The 19732-nt window shown below is 42.6% G+C and overlaps 1 protein-coding gene across 1 annotated transcript in view; it reads right to left on the minus strand.

Annotated features, from left to right (window-relative positions):
• mafb (MAF bZIP transcription factor b) overlaps positions 1-19427 on the minus strand; it is a 51361-nt gene extending 31934 nt beyond the window's left edge. The window contains exons 1-2 of the mRNA XM_006789487.3: positions 18064-19427; positions 11175-11245 (exon numbers count right to left, since the gene is read on the minus strand). Coding sequence (XP_006789550.1) covers positions 11218-11245; positions 18064-19040 — 1005 coding nt within the window. The 5' untranslated portion in view covers positions 19041-19427 and the 3' untranslated portion in view covers positions 11175-11217. The remainder of the gene's footprint in view (positions 1-11174; positions 11246-18063) is intronic.
• Between the last annotated feature and the right edge of the window lie 305 nt (positions 19428-19732).

A 19732-nucleotide genomic window follows, 5' to 3' on the forward strand; every position in this document is an offset into this window, starting at 1 on the left:
AATCTTATTTAAATTCCTCCTATGAATCTCAATTAAACAGAGATTCAAACAAACAAGCGCAGCATCTAAAATAACACACACACACACACACACACACACACACACACACAAACACTGCACCTGCTGTTATCATTGCTGTTGTTTTAAATGTGTTCAGTTTAATTAATTTGTTTTGATACTCAAGACAAATCCTTTACAAATCCTCATGTGGTAATTAACAATTATCGCACATTTAATAAGCATACTGAGATAATGAAACAATTAGAGAAACAAGCCGTTTAAAGGCTGGAGCTGCGCTTTGAACTAGTGTATATGCTTTAATTGTCGCTCGGTGCCTTCCGACTTCAGTAAGCTAGCAGATCCTAAATGTACTCAGAGCTTACAAATCAAACACCCTTCAAAGCAGAATAACAAACCAACAACGTATTACTTGTAGAAAATGTGAGCTTTCAGCACTGCTGTAATATGAAAACGTCTCCACACACACTTTACCTTTGTCTCTGGTGTTATCACAGGGGCCAATTAGCGGGCCCCAGCTTTCTGCTCAGGCATGTGTCAGGGGACCTATAGGGAGCCCGCGAGGCTGCAAGAGGCCTCAGGGTAGCAGAGGAATTATCACTCTTTTCATCTCTCCGTCTCTCACGCATCCTTGCATACAGACTTATCTGCTGTTTGTTTGGTGCGAGCGTGTTCCCTTTCATTCTTTCCTTTCCTCTGTCGTTTTCTTGCTGCACAAGCTCCCAGAACAGCGAACAAAGGACGATCCTGAATAATATAGAGCACACGAAGCTAATTTACTCGACTAAGGTGGCTGAACTGGACGAGGTTCAATAAACATATGCATAACCTCGACATACGTGCGCACCAGTCGATGCATACTCATAACCTTTGATCCCTCTGAACTGTAGACTGTTTGTAGGCCAACGTTGTGTCTGTGTGCGCATTTTTAGGCAACAGAAAGGCAAAGTCATCACAATACATGCTGATTAAAATCCATGTTGCACTCTGTATCGTGACTATTAGTGATGGAGTGCTCAGGGAGACCTAACAGATTGCTGGAGCACGTGCTGAGCTGTGTGTGTGTGTGTGTGTGTGTGTGTGTGTGTTTCTCTCCCTCTCTCTGTGTTTGTTACCATGTGTTTGTTCTTGCTGAGAGTTTTATCCTTATCACACTCTTTCCCACCCCCTCATCTTTCTTTCTTTCCTCAGCCCTATGTGGCCCCCTACTGAGTGGCTGGTAGGTGGCTTACACACACACACACACACACACACACACACACACACACACACACACACACACACACAAAGACAAAAACAGACAGTAAGCCCTCCACAGGCTGCAGATAGCTGTAGATCCCTCTCTCTACTCCACACCACAGGGAAGAGAGAAGAAGGGAAGAAGAAGGGAGTGACAGGAAAAGAAGAAGAGGAAGAGTGTAAGAGAGAGAGAGTGTGTGTGTGTGTTGGTGTGGGGTTTCCACTCATTGTGCAGAACAGAATGAGTGGACACCTGTCCTCTGTCAAGCCTCCATCTACCTGTCTGCCACACTGTGGGCTGTAAATCTTTCTTTCTGGCATGTGGGTGAAAACTGAGTCAGTGCAACCAGCTGAATGCTGCTGAACAAGAGTGAAACTTCCATCTCAGATGAACAATTAAGACGCTTCATAAAATATTAAAAATTATTCAAAGTGCATTTAAATTTTTTTTGGCTGTTTTACTTTTTATTTTTTGCCCATTCAATGTTATTTTTTTTCTTTGCGTGTGCCTATTTTTGTGCGTGACACTGGCAGGGAAAGAGACAGCAGAGTGGAGGCAGTAGATAAGATAAGCGTTCTTTATTTCTGACAGAGTCATTTAGCTGTGGATGAAGAGAAGAGAGGAGGAGAAGACGGCGAGGAGAGAGTTATAGTTATGGAGCTGTCGGAGGTTCGGGAGTGTTGAATGAAATGAGGTCCGGAGGAGCAGAGGGAAACAAAGGTGGAGAGAGAGAAAGCGGGAGGCTCCTACATGACCTTGCAGTGAGAGAAACAAACTGAAGAGGAGAACCGGTTTCCTCTAAATCATGTGTTGTGCTGTGTTTTCCCCTCTTACTGTTACTCAATTAACATGTCAGCCTACATGCCAGTTGCTGAATCTCCCTTCTCCTTGGCCCACATCCCTGAATCACTTTCCTTTTCTCTTTTATTTCAATGACTAAGGGGTGCACCTGTGTTTTAGTGCTCAACTGCATCACACTCACACCAGTGTGTCACACACACTCATACACACTTCTGGAAAATGTTTCTTTGTCATATATTTGCTTGTACTGAGGCATCAAACTGTCAGAGGCCTCCTGTCATTTCAGCTATTTGCTTCTTTCCCCTCCTGTTACTCATATGAAGAAAAGTATTTATTTTCATTTATCAAAGCCTTTTACCCCAGAGAGAGAAAAAACTGCAGTGTCTGCAATACTCTGTGTGTGTGTGTATATGTGCACATGTGTGTCAGGGGGTTGTGGAGCAATGCTGGAGGTTATTATGAAGAGACTGAAATGCGACAGGAGATTCCTCTGATTGGGAATAAAACACCATCTTATCTATTTAAATAAACCCCACTGCGACCTCATTTGCACACACTCACACACACTAAAAATAAAGGGGCATATATACGGAACGACGCAGGAACGTAAAGGCATCCACTGAAGCATACACGAACGCGCACAAAAGTGCAGAAGCTGGCAAATCTATGCATGTAAACAAACACAAGAGCAAATTCACAAAGGGATTTGTAGTAATTAAATTGCAATGATCGCCCTATTTTAACTTTCACTTTGAAGATGAAAATATAGTGTTCGAGCAGAGACGTGAAGAAAAACAGTCCTAATAGAACATGAAAAGAACATCTAATTATTCAAAGGAGATTAGTTACTGTAGGAATAATACAACAAAAATAAGATAAACAAATAAAAAGGTTTAATGCAAACACTCTGCAGAATAACGCAGAAGAGTGCTTCAAAGTTTGACCATTTGTGAGCTAGGCTCTGACGTGAACCTGCTGACCTTTGACCTCTGGCTGACGAGAGGCACAGAACATGCATTTAACTTGTGACAGTGTAGGCTCTTTAATAAACAGCATGCATCGCTGCAGAAATGGGCAGCTGCATGTGTATGTCACCAAAACACGAGTCATCTGAAAGGAGAGCTGTGTGCATGTGCGTGTGTGTGTGTGTGCACATATTTGACAGTGAATATGGAGAGGAGGAACAGTGATGTATGTTGGGTCTGCCGTTTGAGACTGCAGATGTTCACCCCAGGTGGTCTGACGCTAATAACGTTCCACTCTTTACAAGCCCTTTAATTCACTCAAGATAAAACCACATAAAATATACAGTATAGGATACTGCTGCACCTATCTGGGAAACACGGTCAGAGATGCAAGTTTGAACTTCCCTTACACTCATTTGTTTCTTTATTACGCACTGATTATGAATAAAGCGCCTCTAAGACTTAACACGGAGGTATATAAGAGGTAAATAACTTCTGAGAAGACAAAGAGGTCACTAGCACTTTCACATAGTAGCGTTTGAATGTAAAAAGAGGGCAGTGGAGAGGTGGTGGTTTATATAGGTAGGACAATATGTTCAAACGTGCCAAATGCGAGCGTGCTTCTGCCTCCGTTGGCTCCTCCTTCCCTTGCGTCTCCTCCCCTTTTTGTACTCAAATGTGTCTCAACCTTGAACCAGAGCAGATGAAGAAGACGAAGAGAGTGAGAAAGAGGTCAGCACTCTTCCTATGTCACACGAGTATGCTCGAGTGTGTGTGCGTGCATGTGTGTGTGTATTTATATGCATATGATGTGAAATGTGGAGGATGATGGTGTTTAAAGCACAAGAAATCCCCTGCACATGCTAATACTTCCACCTACGTTCATTTTATTAATATATATTTGAAAACACGCACACGCACACACCCACACACAAACATTATGGTATAAAACCACGGTAATATAAACATATTAAAAGGCATTTCTGCCAAAACTAGAAAACAAGTCAGAGAGAATGAAAGGACTCACATATCTGTCCTCTGCTTTGGAAGATTTTAGCATGCTTCACAGTCTTTGGCAATACTTTACTTACTGCACAAGTACAAACACACGCACACCCCCAAACACACACTCAGTGTTGACTTTGTATTCTGGTACAGTTAATGTGTACACAGATTATTTTTCTCCCCAGAAGAGCTACTTTTGTCGCAGGAACCAGCTTTCAGAATCACTCTACTGGTAAAGCCACAGACAGCAGGGCCCTCCCTGCCTCTGTTGAATGCAGCGTTAACACATACACACAAACGCACACTATACCATAGAGGTCTTTCTGCACAGTACACAAACAGGCAGTTGATTTGAAAACGTTGTAACTCTTTAAACAACAAAAACATAGTCACACACTCACACACAGCAACTGCTGAATCCTAATCCTTTGCTGCAAACCTGACTGACTCAACTGACTCTCAATGATCACATTGTAAAGACTTTAGCCAGTTAGCGATTGCTGTCTTTAATGAATGAGAGCTCCGACTGTCGGCAGAGAAACCACAGCTTGTCTCCTCTCTTCTTCTCCTCTCCTATCTTCAGCCCATTAAAAGAGGGCTGTTTCTTCTTTTATTTTGTTTTGTCATGAATCTTTAATTAGCCTTTTCAACTGAGTGCGCAGGCTGACTGTCAGCATAGCGCTGACCCTTGCTGCTGAAACACACTTTCTGATGTAACTTATACAGATGCTACGCAGCTTAGAGCACATTCACATCCAGGAACAGACCTAAGCTTGAGCTTATGTGCTCAATTTCTATAAGGTGAGGTCACAAAGATGTAAAAATCAAAGCATGCCAAAGTTTTAACTATAAGAGAATTTCCACTTATGCGCTGACAACAATAAAGCATGCTGTAGTATAGCTAGTCTCCTGCTTAGGCTGGGAAGAAATCCATCAGCAGTGAACGAAATGGGTGAACTGACAGTTCTGCGTTCGAGCTCTCTGAATCTCTTTCTCTGTCATGACACTATTGCATTTGCTCGTGCAGGCGTGCACACAGCTGCACACGTGAACACAAATAAATAAAGCAGTGCAGTCAGGTCAGAATCACAGTAAAGCCCACAAACAACTACCATCTGCCTCTTTGTCTCTGCCTGTATGAGTCAATGAGCCTCACTGGCAAGAGTTTATACAACGCCCGAACACAAAAACATTCAACGCTGTTAAAGAAATGAAAGAGGAAAATCTCTGTGAAGTGGTACAGGCGATCCATTATTCCTCTCCCTCTCTCTTATCACTCTCTTGTTTCCGCTTTACCCAACTCTGTCCCTCCTTCGCTCGCTGTAAATGAGTGATTTATCAGCCTTAATTGCTGGCAGTGGTTCGTGTGGTCATGTGACCACAACATGACAGCATGTGATAAATACACCCTTAAGATTAGACCCTGCGTTGCAAACAGAAACATGCACTGCTTGCATTGCATCTAGAGAGGGACAGAGTGTGTCTTGATAGTGACAAAAATAGAAATGGTCTAATAAAAGCACCACTTAAAAATAAATAAATTTTTTTTTTAAAAAAAAACTAAATTTTTGCTCCTCTTTTGCTTTAAAATGCCATAATAAATGACATTTATCAAAGTGATACAAAGGGCAAAAGGGAAATTTGTGCAATCAGCATTGACAGCCCACACAAATTTATTGTTTTAAAGTGTTTCATTGTGGCCACCCATCAACACTAGGTGAATACACACACACACACAGCCTAGAGTTGAATGTGTCACTCCAGTTTGCATGTGTGTCATCCTCACAGCGCTCAGCTGCAAGATGCTGACTGAAGGGTCTGCAGCGCTCTGTCCATGCATCTTATTGTTACATGAAGCTAGTTCCCAACCACTGACCTTTTTATTCACTGCACTATACATTGTTAAAATAATGTATGAGGTGTCTAAGCCACAGCCACTTCATGGTGTGTGCATGTGTGTCTGTGTGTCTGTGTGTGTGCTCAGCTTAAACCGATTTTGGGGGGAAAAAAACCTCCTAGTAAAACATTTAAGATAAACATATAATACATGCGAATAATTTTGCACGTTAAAGCTTTTCTGGCTCATGTGTTTGGTTGATGTCTCTTTGCTTTTTGTTTATAAATCAGGTGTAAAACACCTTTATGCCATGCCTTTGTTGTTATTTGGCAATGTGTTGTGTGGTTTTCCAAAAGCGAAGTTTTGCATCATAAATTGCGAAACTGGAAATGTAATGATAAAAATAATTATAAAGAATAAAGGATGGCAAAAAAAAAAAAAAATGGACAGGCATCAGGATAAAAGTAAAACATGATGATTCATCTTTAACCTTTTATTCTAACCTAATTTTACTATTCTAACACCCCCCCCCCCCCCCCCCCATTCTGTTCTCAGGAGCAAACCAGGTACAGCTAACAAAGGTTCAACTGACACTGAGGTATATAGCTGTATGTCAAGAGAACAATCATGAAAACAAACAGTACAGATCAATCCATTAATAATGGGAATTGAGAGAGCAAGAGGGGATATAAAAAGATACAGTTTAAAACTCATCGGTACCAACTACTAAAGCTAGAAACCATTTTTGGGGGTCTTTTCTAAGAAAGAAAATTTTAAAAAAAATTACTACTTAATTATTCTGCTTTGTTGTCTCTGAATACACATAAATACAGTTTAATCCAGATCATTGTGCTCCAGATGGAGCTCTCCCACCATATTGCAAAAAAATCAGTAACACTGAAAGAGAAAATAAGAAATGCAAATAATAAATAGAGATGAATGAAGCCAATCTTCCTTACTGATTGACTGACCAACTATCTGCTTCCAATATGTCAAACATTTGACTTTGCCGGAGCTGTGCTTATAACAGGACAAGCTGATTTTACAGTTTGGACAACAACAGAGGCGCCTATTGAGAAACCGAGTGTGTGCGCTTGCTTGACTTTGCCCCATTTGTGTGTACGGTATATTTTTGCAGGTTTGCATATTGCGTCTATGAATGCCTGTGTGTAAACAGGTAAAGGGGGGGGGGAAGGGAGGGACAGCACTGACTCCAGCACCTCTGCACCTTCCCTCCCGCCTCCTTATTTATTTGTCTGTATTAGTTAGCTCCTTCTCAGCACTTAAAATTAATGTCATCCAGCAGAAAATAGAGGCTGAAAGCTAAAATTCAGCACTTTCGCAGCAGCCTGGTTATTTATCAAGCTAACAAGGAGAAGATGCATCCCGTTTCAGCCGGGCCCAGGAAATATGTGCCATTAAAGCCCAGAGCTAATGTTTGAGAGCCAGGGAATAAAAGTGAAGGTGTCAGGGAGAGGGGATGGACGGCATCGCCAGCAATATGGATGCAGAAAGACCAGCAGACACATTTATATAAGCGACAATGGATACGCTCAAGTGGAAGCATGAGAAGCAGGAGGAGACGCACACACAAGTGTACCAGCGGCGTATCCACAAGACATATTCTGCATGTTCTCGATGTGTGTATATGAAGTGCTGATTTGCTGATGGCTATAAAAATGATCCTTTAGGGGATACAGAAGACACAGTTTGGAGCTTTGAATAAATCATGTGTTGCCAAAACGAGCTTAGCACTAATTTTCTCATTAAAAGAAGAGTGTTGAACACGTCCTGAGGATTGTTAGTATTGTGCTGTGTTAACATAGCATCAGGAGCTAACGCCTAAGCGTTGGAATTCAATTAGACACTGCGTGCAGTGCTAAGCAGCTAACACTGGGTAGTCACCGCAGGGAAGAAAGGGAGAGGACGGTGAGGCGAGGGGAGTGTGGAAGGTGTGTGTGTAAGGAAAAGGAGGCTGCGGGCAAGAGGAAGGCCCTGGGCTGCTGGCTGCGGTGATTCAGGGGAATACATTATATCACACTAACCTCCGGCTCATCGCAAGTTCCACTCTCAATCATGCTGTGAACACACAGTAACAACCAGAGGACAACAGTGGCTCTGAGGCTCAAACACAAACACACACATGCGTGCAGCAGTAACAGCTTTACAACTAATTATGGTTTGAATAAAACAACACAAATCAGGCTTAAACAGCTGAAACAAAGGAGAAAAAATTCATATATTAATGTTAGTTGAAAAGAAAAGTGGCTTGATGTTCAGAGGTTTGGCTCGGGGGTGAAACTTTATCCTCATCAAGTAGCATCTAATCTGTGGCTTAGAAATAAAAACACGCTTTAGAAAAAACAATCCGAATCTAAAACACGGCTATTCTGTGTTCGTCTTGGTGTGTCTTTACAACTGCACGGAGTGAAATTTCTCGTCTTTTTGTTATTTCTAACACCGACCCAGTTCCACTTGGTCCCTTCTCTTTTCAGACCAGGCCTAATAATGAGCATACATCCTGTTCATATCCTCACTGTCATTTGGATTTTCTGGATGGAGCGATGACGTCTGTGTCACTACCGAAACTCTAACACTGTAATGAGTCTCACTATAGGCAGCTAGTAGTTATATATATCCAAGGCAGTGAAGGATAGTGAAGTGTGTCAAACTGTGGATGGAAAAAAAAAAAAATCCCGTTTGCTGCTGATGACAAATGAGTGCAACACAACTTCAGTGTTTCATAAATGACACTTCAGTGTTGGGGCATACAGTGAACTGCACTGTTAATCACCTGAACTTTAAATTAAGTTGTAATAAAGTTAAAATTCAATACAGATTTCCTCCAGAATGTTTTCTGAGAAGCTGAAAAAGGTGATTTGAGTTTTTACTAAATGCGCTGCAAAATATCGAATAGTTATCAGGAGATACAACATATCACTATTTGTGCCTATGTACCCATTTCATTTTTCTCATAAACAGCCAACCTTATTTTATAACCTTACTGTTAATATCCACCATCTTTTGCAAAAAGCTTTTCGGGTTTTTACGTATGCACCCCATATGTCCATTTAAAGATGTGCTCACTACCTCACCGTAAACTCGCACCTTAAAGCTTCCGCGTGCACACGTGTCCTTCCTCCTCTGCCATGTCTACAAAAACCTGACCTGCCTGCTGTCAGCCACAGAGGCACCTTGCCCCTATGCGCCCCCCTCCCCCCGAGTGGCTGACTCACCCCATCACCGTGAGGAGAAGGCGAGCCGGAGTGAGCGGGAAGAGGAGAGGAGGAGGGATGACGGGGAGAGGGGATAACAGGGGGAAGAAGGAGGAAAAGTGAGGGTTGAAGTGGTGGGAGGGAAGAAACGGCAGAGGCGTGGTGTGTGGGTGGGGGCTCTGAAGCTTACTCTAATGTGCCCTCTCCACTCCCTCTGCCTGTGACCTCAGAGCTCCCGACAGCCAGAAAGTGCTGAAGCACGCAGGTGTCCTCGCGCTGCAGCCACACACACATGCGCAAACGCAAACACGTGCTCCGCTCACACCGACAGATGCACGAGTCCTGCCTTAGCAGGCTGCATCCTGTCAGCTTTTAACTCTTTCCCCGCCTGCATCCACGCTACGGCCATGCTTTCACATTTAAAAATGTTCACATCGGCCGTTATCAGTCAAGAGCAAAATAACAGGCGGTGATGGAGAGCGTGTCAAAAGCAAAACTGGCGTGCGCTTCACAATGCTGAGCGCATGAAGAAAGTAGAGTGTGCTGCCTGCTGCATGGTAAAATTAGCTGATGCTGATGCGGTAGTTTCCTCTGTCCAGCCTCCTGATTGTACAGGGTAAAACCTGAGGTGTCCAGAGAGTGTCCTGTCCTGTGCATGTGTGTGTGTGTGTGTGTGAGAGAGAAAGAGTGGGAGGGGGGGTTAGCATTAGAGAGTTGTATTACAGTGGTGATGAGTCGCCTGGCTGTGAGGCTGATACCTCAGCAGCACCCAGCATTGACCAGGCCTTTAAATAAAGCCTTCGATCCTCCAGCAGCAGAGAAGGTCACCGCCTTCCTCTGGTTTCCCTGCCTGTCTGTCTGCATCCACGACCAGGAGCCCTCCCGCCATGCGTTCCTCCCTTACCTCGCCTCCTAACCTCCTTCTGTCCTCTCGTCCCGGCGTGTATGTCTGCATTCAAAAGCAGGCGCCTCACTTTCCACAGTTTCTTACCTTCAGTCTTAAGTTTTTGTCAGTTCCTTTCATCCATCCTTCCTTTTTTTTTTGCTTTTATAGCCTCTGTTTTCCTACTGCAAGTGTCACAGTATAAAATCTAGTCTTCCCTATCCCTCACTCACTCCATCAATCCCACATCCCTCCATCTGTGTATCTGCCAGAAATAAAACAAAACAAAAAAAATACTGTATAGTGTCTGTCTCTGCAGAGTGAGCAGAGGGGGACACAGGAAGTCAGGGGGTCAAGACAGAGGTGAAAGGTTTTGGTCTCATCCCATGAGTTCGGTGCATGTCACCCCTCCGTCATTCAAGCAGCACTGTCAGAGCCCCAACACAGTGATGCCAAACATCGCATACAATGGATGCTGTGAGAGAGCGATGAGTTTGGTTGTGAAGTAGGAAATAAAGGCAGTAATGATAACCAGCAGGTGTCTGCTTTCCTTGTTAAAGCAAATCATTTAATCTAATATCTGATGCAAAGATGAACCTTTTAGATTAACTGAAATATTGATTATCAAAATACTGATCAGAGCTAAAGATTTGAAGTTTCAATCGTTTTTATCAGGAGATCCTGTCTGTATTTAAAGTGCTTCAATTAAGAGCACAAAGCAGGTAACAGAAATATTATAGTAGCTTTCATCTTTTCTACTTCTCTACAATAATGTAATAAAACATAAAGAGAGCTTTCAGGAGTTAAAACAATGCATAAGCAGCTTTCTAGTGTGGTTATTGTTTATAATTAATGTTTTGCTTGATGCATTTCTTTTCATTTTAAATCTGTTTTGTTTTGTGCTGAAACCTGCGAGTAAAGGAGATTAATCCTGAGACCTTTTTGTATAACTCTAGAATTTGGACAATAAAATATAAAAAAAAATAATTATTGCTGCGTATATTTAATGGTTACTGAAAGCTGTATCATTAAAATCTTAGTAAGAACATGGTCTGTATTTAGTTTGTATCTGCAGGAGGATTTAGTCTCCAGTGCCACCAATCATTAAAATATTCATTTACATTTTATTTTCACCTTGCATCAAAAACAGCAAAAAATGTTTTAAAGATGTTGTTTTTGTTGAAAGTGTCAAAGATGAGCATCAAGTTACCTCAGACTCCAGGGTGGCGGGGCCGAGAGGGCACAGCTCTCTATCACAGATGGAGGAATTTTCTTGACGTCCTGCAAAAAACAAAACAGGACGAAACATTAACACACTTTTTGATGAAACAGAAGTGCACACTGGTGTAAACACAACATATATCTGACATTAAGTAATGGCTATCTGGTTCCCAAAACTGGCAATGACTGTAAAAGTCAGGGGTAATTTCAGTCCGCTTAGAAAAACGGTAATGCTGTGACTGAATAATGAATGTGAGGTGCTCGTACAGTTCCCCAAAACCAACCTGTTATGTTACTAAAATAATATCAAGTGATTCTGAGCTAATTTTTATTCATATTCATTTTTTAAATTTGTATTTAATGTGTTAAATGCAGGGATATTTTGATCAGTTAAACATCAGGAATTAGATTTGAATAAAAGGTTTAAATTCAAGCAGTTTTTATCCAGCTCGTTTACTAAGCCATGGATACAGACTGATGCATTCAAATATGCTGACAATAAGACGTAACTTAATTATTTTAATAACATATACAAAAAAAAAAAACTGTATGCACAGAACAGTTTAGTACAAAAAGGAAATCACTGCAGTTCACATTGTTATAATATTTTTCAAACTATTTTGTAATCTCCTATAATATAATTTCTACTCCATCCTTCATAAAACTATCCACATTTAGGCTTCTTTTTTTTGCAAATAATTTCATTAGAATATAATTAGATGTATCATAAATGATAAAATCCTACATTAGGTCATGCTTACATGGTAAGGGCAGGGTATTTGCATATTTTTGCAAACATATGCATGCATGATCTGCACACCTGTGGACATTATATGAAGACACGGCAGCGATGAGGGTGAATAAAGGAAACCTGAGTAATGAATCACACTAAAAAAAAAGAAAAAAAACTTTTTGCTTCTGAGAGTGAGAAATGAGGCAAAAGAAGGATGTTTAATGCCCCTCAATCCATCTTTAAGCAACAATGAAAGCCATTCATTTCCCTGTAATCCGATTCACACTGGCACCAAATGAACTCTGACGCGTTCGGGTATGAAGCAGCTCCCAGTTACAGACCTGCAGCACAGAGAAGACCTTAAAAAGCACCAAAGTATGGAGAGACTCCCAGATGTACAGCAGTTTAAATAAACTGCTGTACATCTGGGTGAATCTGCAAAGAGCTGCATGCACCTGTTCACGAAAGTAAACACAGAGCTGGTTAGGCACAGGGTCAGAAACACGTAGACACGTAGCGTCGACATGCACGTCCACTTTCCAACTCAAACAGACACGCACTGACACGCACATGCAAACAGGGCTTTGTACAAGGGAGGTCCATGTGCAGAAGGCAACACACATAGCGGCAACGTGTGGGGTCAAGGCCTTTCCCAGGTGCAAATGAAAGGGAAAGCAGAGACTTTGGAAGAGCTGAAAACACTGTCGGTCACCTTGCTTGGCAAAGAGATCAATGTCTGCTGGACTGACAGAGAGAGACAGACAGACAGAGAAGTGGCTGCAGCAGAAGGGTAAATCACCTCTTGCTTCATTGAGATGCAGGTAAAACACGCAGGGGTCGGGCTCGGCTCCAGCTCCACCCTGCATAAAACAAACTCATGCATAGCCAGACCTAAACATGCACACAGACAGCTTCTCACACACCCACCCACACAGTCGCATAATGCACTCACTTGTCAAACACCCCCCCCCTCCCCGAAACCACGTTCGCCGCGGTCCAAAACACACCACTTCACTGACTCTGTGCCCTGAAACTCAACTCACTGTTGAAAACATCAACACAGCCTCAGTTATGTTTATCTGCAAGTCAGAATATTGTGATCCCCTATAATTAAATCATAATTAGCTTTCATCTATTGCCCTTTAGTTATGCATTCTGAGGACAGCTTCCTCCACAAGCAAATGCAAATCTACCCCAGTGTCTATAAGCACATTCTTTTGCATCTCTGCATTTAAAGCTGTCTCAATTTAACGCGCAACACTGTAGATTTGGATCCACACAATCACATTTCAATCACTCTGCCCATGATTGTATTTGGCCTGTGGAAAAAAAAAAAAAAAGCATGCAAAGCCAATCAGAAACATTCACAGGAAACACCACCAACGTTTTACAGCCGTTGCTTTTTTTTACCACATGCATAGCCGTGACAGGACGGACAAGTTAAATTATTAAGCTTTTTAAATAAATGACATAACTCAGGACACTGCGAGAGGGCGAGAGAGGAAGAGAAGCTCGGGCACTGCGGGTCTAGATGATGGACGGACCACAGAGGAGCATAAAGGCAGCCGATTTAAATCACTTTAAATGTAAATGTTTATCGTGTGGAGTGATGCAGATGCGGAATGAGTAGGAGAGATTGAAATTGTTTCCTCTTGTGAATGCGAAAATGTTTTTAACCCTTTTCAGGGGTTTGCCACGCTTGGGAAGGAAGCGTTCGCAGGGGAATGACGGAGAATGAACGTGCACGCGTAAAAACTGCCGTGTTGCTGTGCTGAATGAATGAGACATGCAGAGACATGCAATCCTAACATTATTTTAGTAAAAGAGCAGCTTTTTTGTTGTTGTTTTTAAGTCAGTGGTTGGTGATAGCTCTGAATGAAATGATAACATATATTTTTACATTATGAAAAACAAACACAGGTACAACTGTAAAGATCTACTGCAAGGGCTCGAACTTTAACTGTGTTGCTCTTAAATTAATTGCAATTGTATTTTACTACAAAAAAAATGCATAGCTTCTTATTTTTAGCATTACACAATGAAGACTGCAAATATCTGAATTTCATGACACAACGACTCATTCTTACAGATTTGCCACCCTCCCTTAAAGCATACATACACGCTTCCGCAACAAGGTCACATAAAAGACAATGCAGGCAGGTTATTGAGCACTCACACGAACAGACACTAACCACTGTGCATATCCTTTTGTCCTATTAATTCTGAGACATTAAAGCAAAGTACATGATGATGATTTAAATGTCAATACTGATAAATTTCAGAGTGATTTCCCATAGTTGACCTGAAAGAGAGTCCAATATTGTGACAGCAGACAACTACATTATCTTTAATAACCTAATCATTGGACAGACTGCAAATGATCACAGTGAAGAAGTCAATATGCTGGGCCAGAGAACAGAATTACAGTTCATACTGATAAGATTAATAACGTGGAGTGTCTATATGGTGCGTGTACACACTTTTTCATGCTGTGCAAATAACAGAGGAAGCAAAACACAGCGAAAGAAGCAGTGATTACGGCTGCTGAGAAGTGAGAAGGAAGCCCTGAATTGTTGTTTCCTGTGCATTCGGTCCTCCTCCAAAACAGGAAGTGAATCAGTACTACTAAATCCCACAGCCCCTCGGTGTGTCTAGAGGTCAAAACACACCCACAAACACCCGGCATCCCACACAATTTCCACAGCCCTACAACGATCAGCAATTTTCCGTTTTATCCTTCTTACGCATTGATGCCGGAGCACAAACCCTAGAAGCCTGCGAACCGTGACACAAAAGCGGCCCTCGGTCTGCTGCTTAACAAATTCACAAAACTGTTGTTGTACAAACAGGTAGAGCCGTCCTGAGCAAAGTCCAGAGCAAACCTCGCTAATCCTATCAGGCTTCACATAAGAAAGGGGTGACATGAAAGAAGTATAGTATCTCCAGTTCTAGGTTATAACACAAATGTAATTAAATAGCACACTATATTGACCTAATCAGATAGGAGGGCCATAAATTAGTGGACACATGCTCACTAAAAGGCCGTCTCCTCTCAGCTAGGATGCATCTCTGATCGTTTATCATCTGAAAGGAGCAGGAAGGCAGCCAGCATATCTCTCTCTCTCTCTCTCCTCTGTATTGCTCTCTCTCTCTCTCTCTCTCTCTCTCTCTCCTCCTTGGGCCCCATCCCTGTCTCTCACTCTCTTTTAATCACAGAGAAAATCCTTCCTTCAGGCATGAGTGGATCATGCTTTGCCATCTTGTCCCTCACTCCAGGCTTTCATGGAATCCATATGAGCCAGGTGACAGTGTCACTGTTGTACAAGTGAGACTTAGAACCAAATACACAGTCCACAGTCTTTGTTTTCAGCCCGACACTGAAACATTCACCACTGTGGTGCATTTTAAGGTTTCCACGAGATGGACACTTTTCCTAGTCTGCACACACTCTGTCAAAAGGTCCCTCAGAGGGACAACCCAGTAGCACTTCTCTACATACACTCGCGTGCAAACACACACACACACACGCACACACACGCACACACACACGCACACACACGACCACAAAGATTTCCAGCAGCATGCATTGTAGTGACCTTGTATGGGAGCCTGAACCAGACCCCATGCAGCTTTTATAGCAGCCATACTCCTCTTAGGGATGCACCGACTTCATCGGGAAGGAAAGGCGTCCCGGGCCACATTTACCCGGCAGGTTGGAAGGCTACAAGACCTGTCACTCGCTAGCAAATCAAATTACCCCCGAGTGTCTCCTGTGCCTTTAATTCAATCTTTTCAGCATTTTTGTGTCATAAGTCGAAGGATTTTTTTTTTCTCAGTGAAATGAAAGTGAGGCATTTCAAAAAAAAATTGTTTGGTTAAAAATATGAGGCGTGATTTGATTTCCAAAAAGAAAAGAAAAAATATGCAAAACTGCGGAATTATTGTGGACCGGCAAATGACAAGTCGGAAATTTTTTCTGGTTGTGTTCAATCGCACATTTGCCTGCACACACGACTAAATGCATCACGTTTGCCACGCAGAGCTTTATCTGCGGTGGATCTGAATTAAAACCCTTCCACAGGCAATGTTCAACAAGTGCACATGTACCGAGTGAAAAGTGCAAGTTTACTCTAAAATCAATCATTAACTGAGCGTTTGCAGGTGACTTGCAGCACAGATATCAGGCCACAGGGCGAAAAACGAAAAATTATATAAGAAAAACTGAGCGCTATTTTTTTCATTTTCACACACGCTTAAAAAGAACAAGAAGATTTTGTCTTTAAATACGCAACAGGTGAAGGCCGTCATTTTCTTCTAAAAAAAAAAAAAAAAAAAAAAAAAAAAAGCAAAGAAAAAAAAGCAAAAAAGCAAAAGCCATTAAAAGAAACCCCTTAAATTTATTTGCCAAGATAATTTAAAATAATTAAAATTTAAAAAAATAAAACCGCATTTAAAGGAAAACACATGGATAAACTGAACCAGATCACAAAGTTGGAATATCGCAGTCTACTTAATGTTTGGGAGCTGCGATAATTACACGGCTTCCAAGCAAACAACACGTTTATGAACGAGATGCTTTTGTTATTGCAATCCCGCAGAGGAAATTCGGATTCGTTACAAGCCTCAGAGTGTGTGGCGTCGCCTCAAAGACACAGAGACAAACAAGCAGTAAAACTGAACAGAACAAAAACGAACATCATCAGGAAGGTGCATTTGTTTCCATTCATGGAGGTTTATTGACGAATGGTAACATTAGATTCAGCTTTTTAAAGTGAACAGGGCGTGTGCCTTTTACCTGTCCTTTTCAGTTTCTAACTGAACAGATAATCAGGGCGTCACAAAAAGACGAATGGCTGCTTGGTGCTTTTCCTTAAATATTCTGCAACACCGGGGAACCTTAAACTTCAATTTCCAAACAGTTCACAGTGTGTTTATCAGAAAATAAAGAGGAAAAAAAAAGACCCATAGGGCTCCGAGTGAACTTAATCAGCCTCCTTAAATGAAAGGAAAACACATGAACAGTGAACTTCTACAAGACAAAGATCATTTGTTGCATAAAGTAGCCCGTCCTCCACATATTTTCAGGAAATCTGCTTCTGCTCTGTTTTTATCTCCAGCTCCACTTGTTGATCGCAATAATTTTAGTGCTAGTGTTGGAAATTTTATAATTATTGCTTATAGTAAATATGCAGATGCTGCTCATCTTGATGCCTAACAGAAAAAAATCAATACTGAGCACATTGTTGCTTTACATGAAGTCCCCTTTCACTCCCCCCCCCCCCCCCCCACACACACACAAGGCTCCAAAAGAAGCCAATAAAATGTTGAAAGGGTCGAAAACGCGGTGAACTTTCATTAAAGAAAAGAGGCGCATAAATAGCCCTGTTCACTTGTTTTACAAATAAAAAAAAAATTCCAAATGATAGTGAAACTGAGCAATGCAGTCACGGTATAATACAATTATACACAAGTTCACAAAAAGGTAGAATAAAAAAAAAACAAAAACAGAAAAAGAAGAAAAAACAACCAAACAATCCGTACATGACCAGCATGCATGGCTTCATTTAACTCACACAAGTCTCTCCAAACTTTGGCGCAGTTTGGATATTTTTCATCAGACAGGATGAATGACATGAAAATGAAGTAAAGCATATTAAAACAGAGTGACTTTAAACAACCAAACAAAATCAAAATCACATCAAATAAAGCTGTTGAGGCTGAAAAGTTCTTTGTTTTAATTCACAAAACAAATATGGGTGTAAAGGGAACAGGATGGATGAGGCGCAGGAGGAAGGCTATGCGATCGGTCGCAGCAGGATGGTAAGTTTATGCAGTGTCTATAAAGGCAAACATCACAAAGTGGAGAGAAATCCTTTTAAAAAAATGTATGGGTACTGTATTTTTATCCAGAGTCCTTTCCTAATTTGTATTCTTTAGAAAGTAAAAAAAAACAAAACAAAACAAATCTGGGTTTTTGAAACAATATACTTTTAAAATGACACAAATTGGGAAAAACTGGTTTAGTCCTTAACTAAAAGCAGCTTAAACACAATCACACACAACCTATTTTAGCTGCGCGCAAACTCTTTTTCTTTTCTTTTTTGGTGAGGTTCGCTTATTAAAACTTTTCAGCGCCGGGACTCACATGAAAAACTCCGGGGAAGAAGGGTTGTTGTCGCTGCTGGATCCTCCGTTTTCTCTGAAGCCGGTGCTGATCAGCTTCTCGTATTTCTCCTTGTAGGCGTCCCTCTCCCTGGCCAGCCGGGAGATCTCCTGCTTGAGGTGGTCCACCTGCTGCATGAGTTGCGTCTTCTCTCCCTCCAGAACGTGCCGCTGCTGGACCCGCTTGTACCGACAGGACTGGGCATAGCCTCTGTTCTTTAGCGTCCTCCTCTTCTGTTTCAGACGGATCACCTCTTCCTTGCTGACCCCCCGCAGCTGCCGGTTCAGTTCCCGCACCGACATGGTCACCAGCTGCTCGTCCGTGAACCGCTCTTCCAAGCGCAGATGTTGGTGGTTTCCCCCCGGGCCGCCGCTGGACTGAGACCCGGAGGAGGGGTGGTGTGCCCCTGTGTGGTGGTGGTGGTGATGATGGTGGTGGTGGTGGGGAGCCCCGTTCTGAGCTGCGGCTGCAGCGATAACCGCGGACACCACTGCGGCCGCTGATCCCATCTCCTCCCCGGCCATTGCGCCCCCTGCGCCGGCTGCGCCGCCGAACTGCTGCCCTCTGGCATAGCCATCGAAGGTCTGGAGCTGATGACTGCTGCTGATCAGCGCCTCTACGGCGTCCTCCGGGCTAAAACCCAGAGCTTCGGGGTTCAACTGCTGTTGGTACCCGGTCATCCAGTAGAAATCCTCCAAGTGCGCCTTCTGTTCGCTCCCTGATCCCGGACTGGGCGCCGAGAAGCTTGGAGAAGGGGGAACCGAGCTGCAAGGCGTGCTCATCGGGGTGGAAGATAGGGATCCCCCGGCGACCAGGCGGCTGCACTGGTTGATGCTGCGATCGGGCTCCACCGGCTCCTTTTTCACTTCAAACTTCATCAGATCGAAGTCATTAACATATTCCATGGCCAGGGGACTGGTGGGCAGGTCGGAGTTGCTCATTGCCAGCTCTGATGCCATCCTCTTGCTGTTGACAGTCCTCCAAAGGGGGTGAGGAGCACCTGTCAAAGTGGGCTGCTGAGACACGCACTGAGCCAGCTTGATTTCTTTATTTATTTTCTTCAAAACCGGAGGAAAAAGTGAATTTTCTCGCACTAATTGCGCAGCGCAGGTTCAGGTTTTGTGAGTCGATAAGTTTTTTTTTTTCTCTCTCTCTTCAGTCTGTGTTGCACAGACGCATTGGAGCAGCGCTGTTTCCTCCCTCTCTCCCAGCGTGCGGGTATCTGAGCGCCGCTCTCTCCGTTTCTACCGTTTAACACTTCATGGCTCCTTTTAGGATTAGTGCGCCAATTTGAGGAGGTTCACGTACGTGTCCCGGGCAAATAGTTGCCTTGTGGAGACGGGGGGAAAAAAACTCCACCCAAGGATTGATAGATTTTTTTTTTCTAAGGGATCAGTCAGCCGACGAGTTAAAAAGCATTGCTTAGTTTTATAGGCGCCCTGACGTCAGGACTGAAATATGAAATTGACTGAGACTCAGCCAATGAGCAGCGCGATCCCGGGACGTAATTAGCATAATAGTAAAGAAACGAAGTTTTCGGACCGTCCAAGTCCATACACAAATTTACACAAGAAACCTGATATTCATTTTAATGTTTTTTCTAGCATGCGTATGAAAATAAAGCAAGCAAAAGAAAACAAATTACGCTTAA

Source organism: Neolamprologus brichardi, chromosome 7 (assembly GCF_056152115.1).
Source record: "Neolamprologus brichardi isolate AB-2024 chromosome 7, ASM5615211v1, whole genome shotgun sequence".
NCBI lineage: Eukaryota > Metazoa > Chordata > Actinopteri > Cichliformes > Cichlidae > Neolamprologus > Neolamprologus brichardi.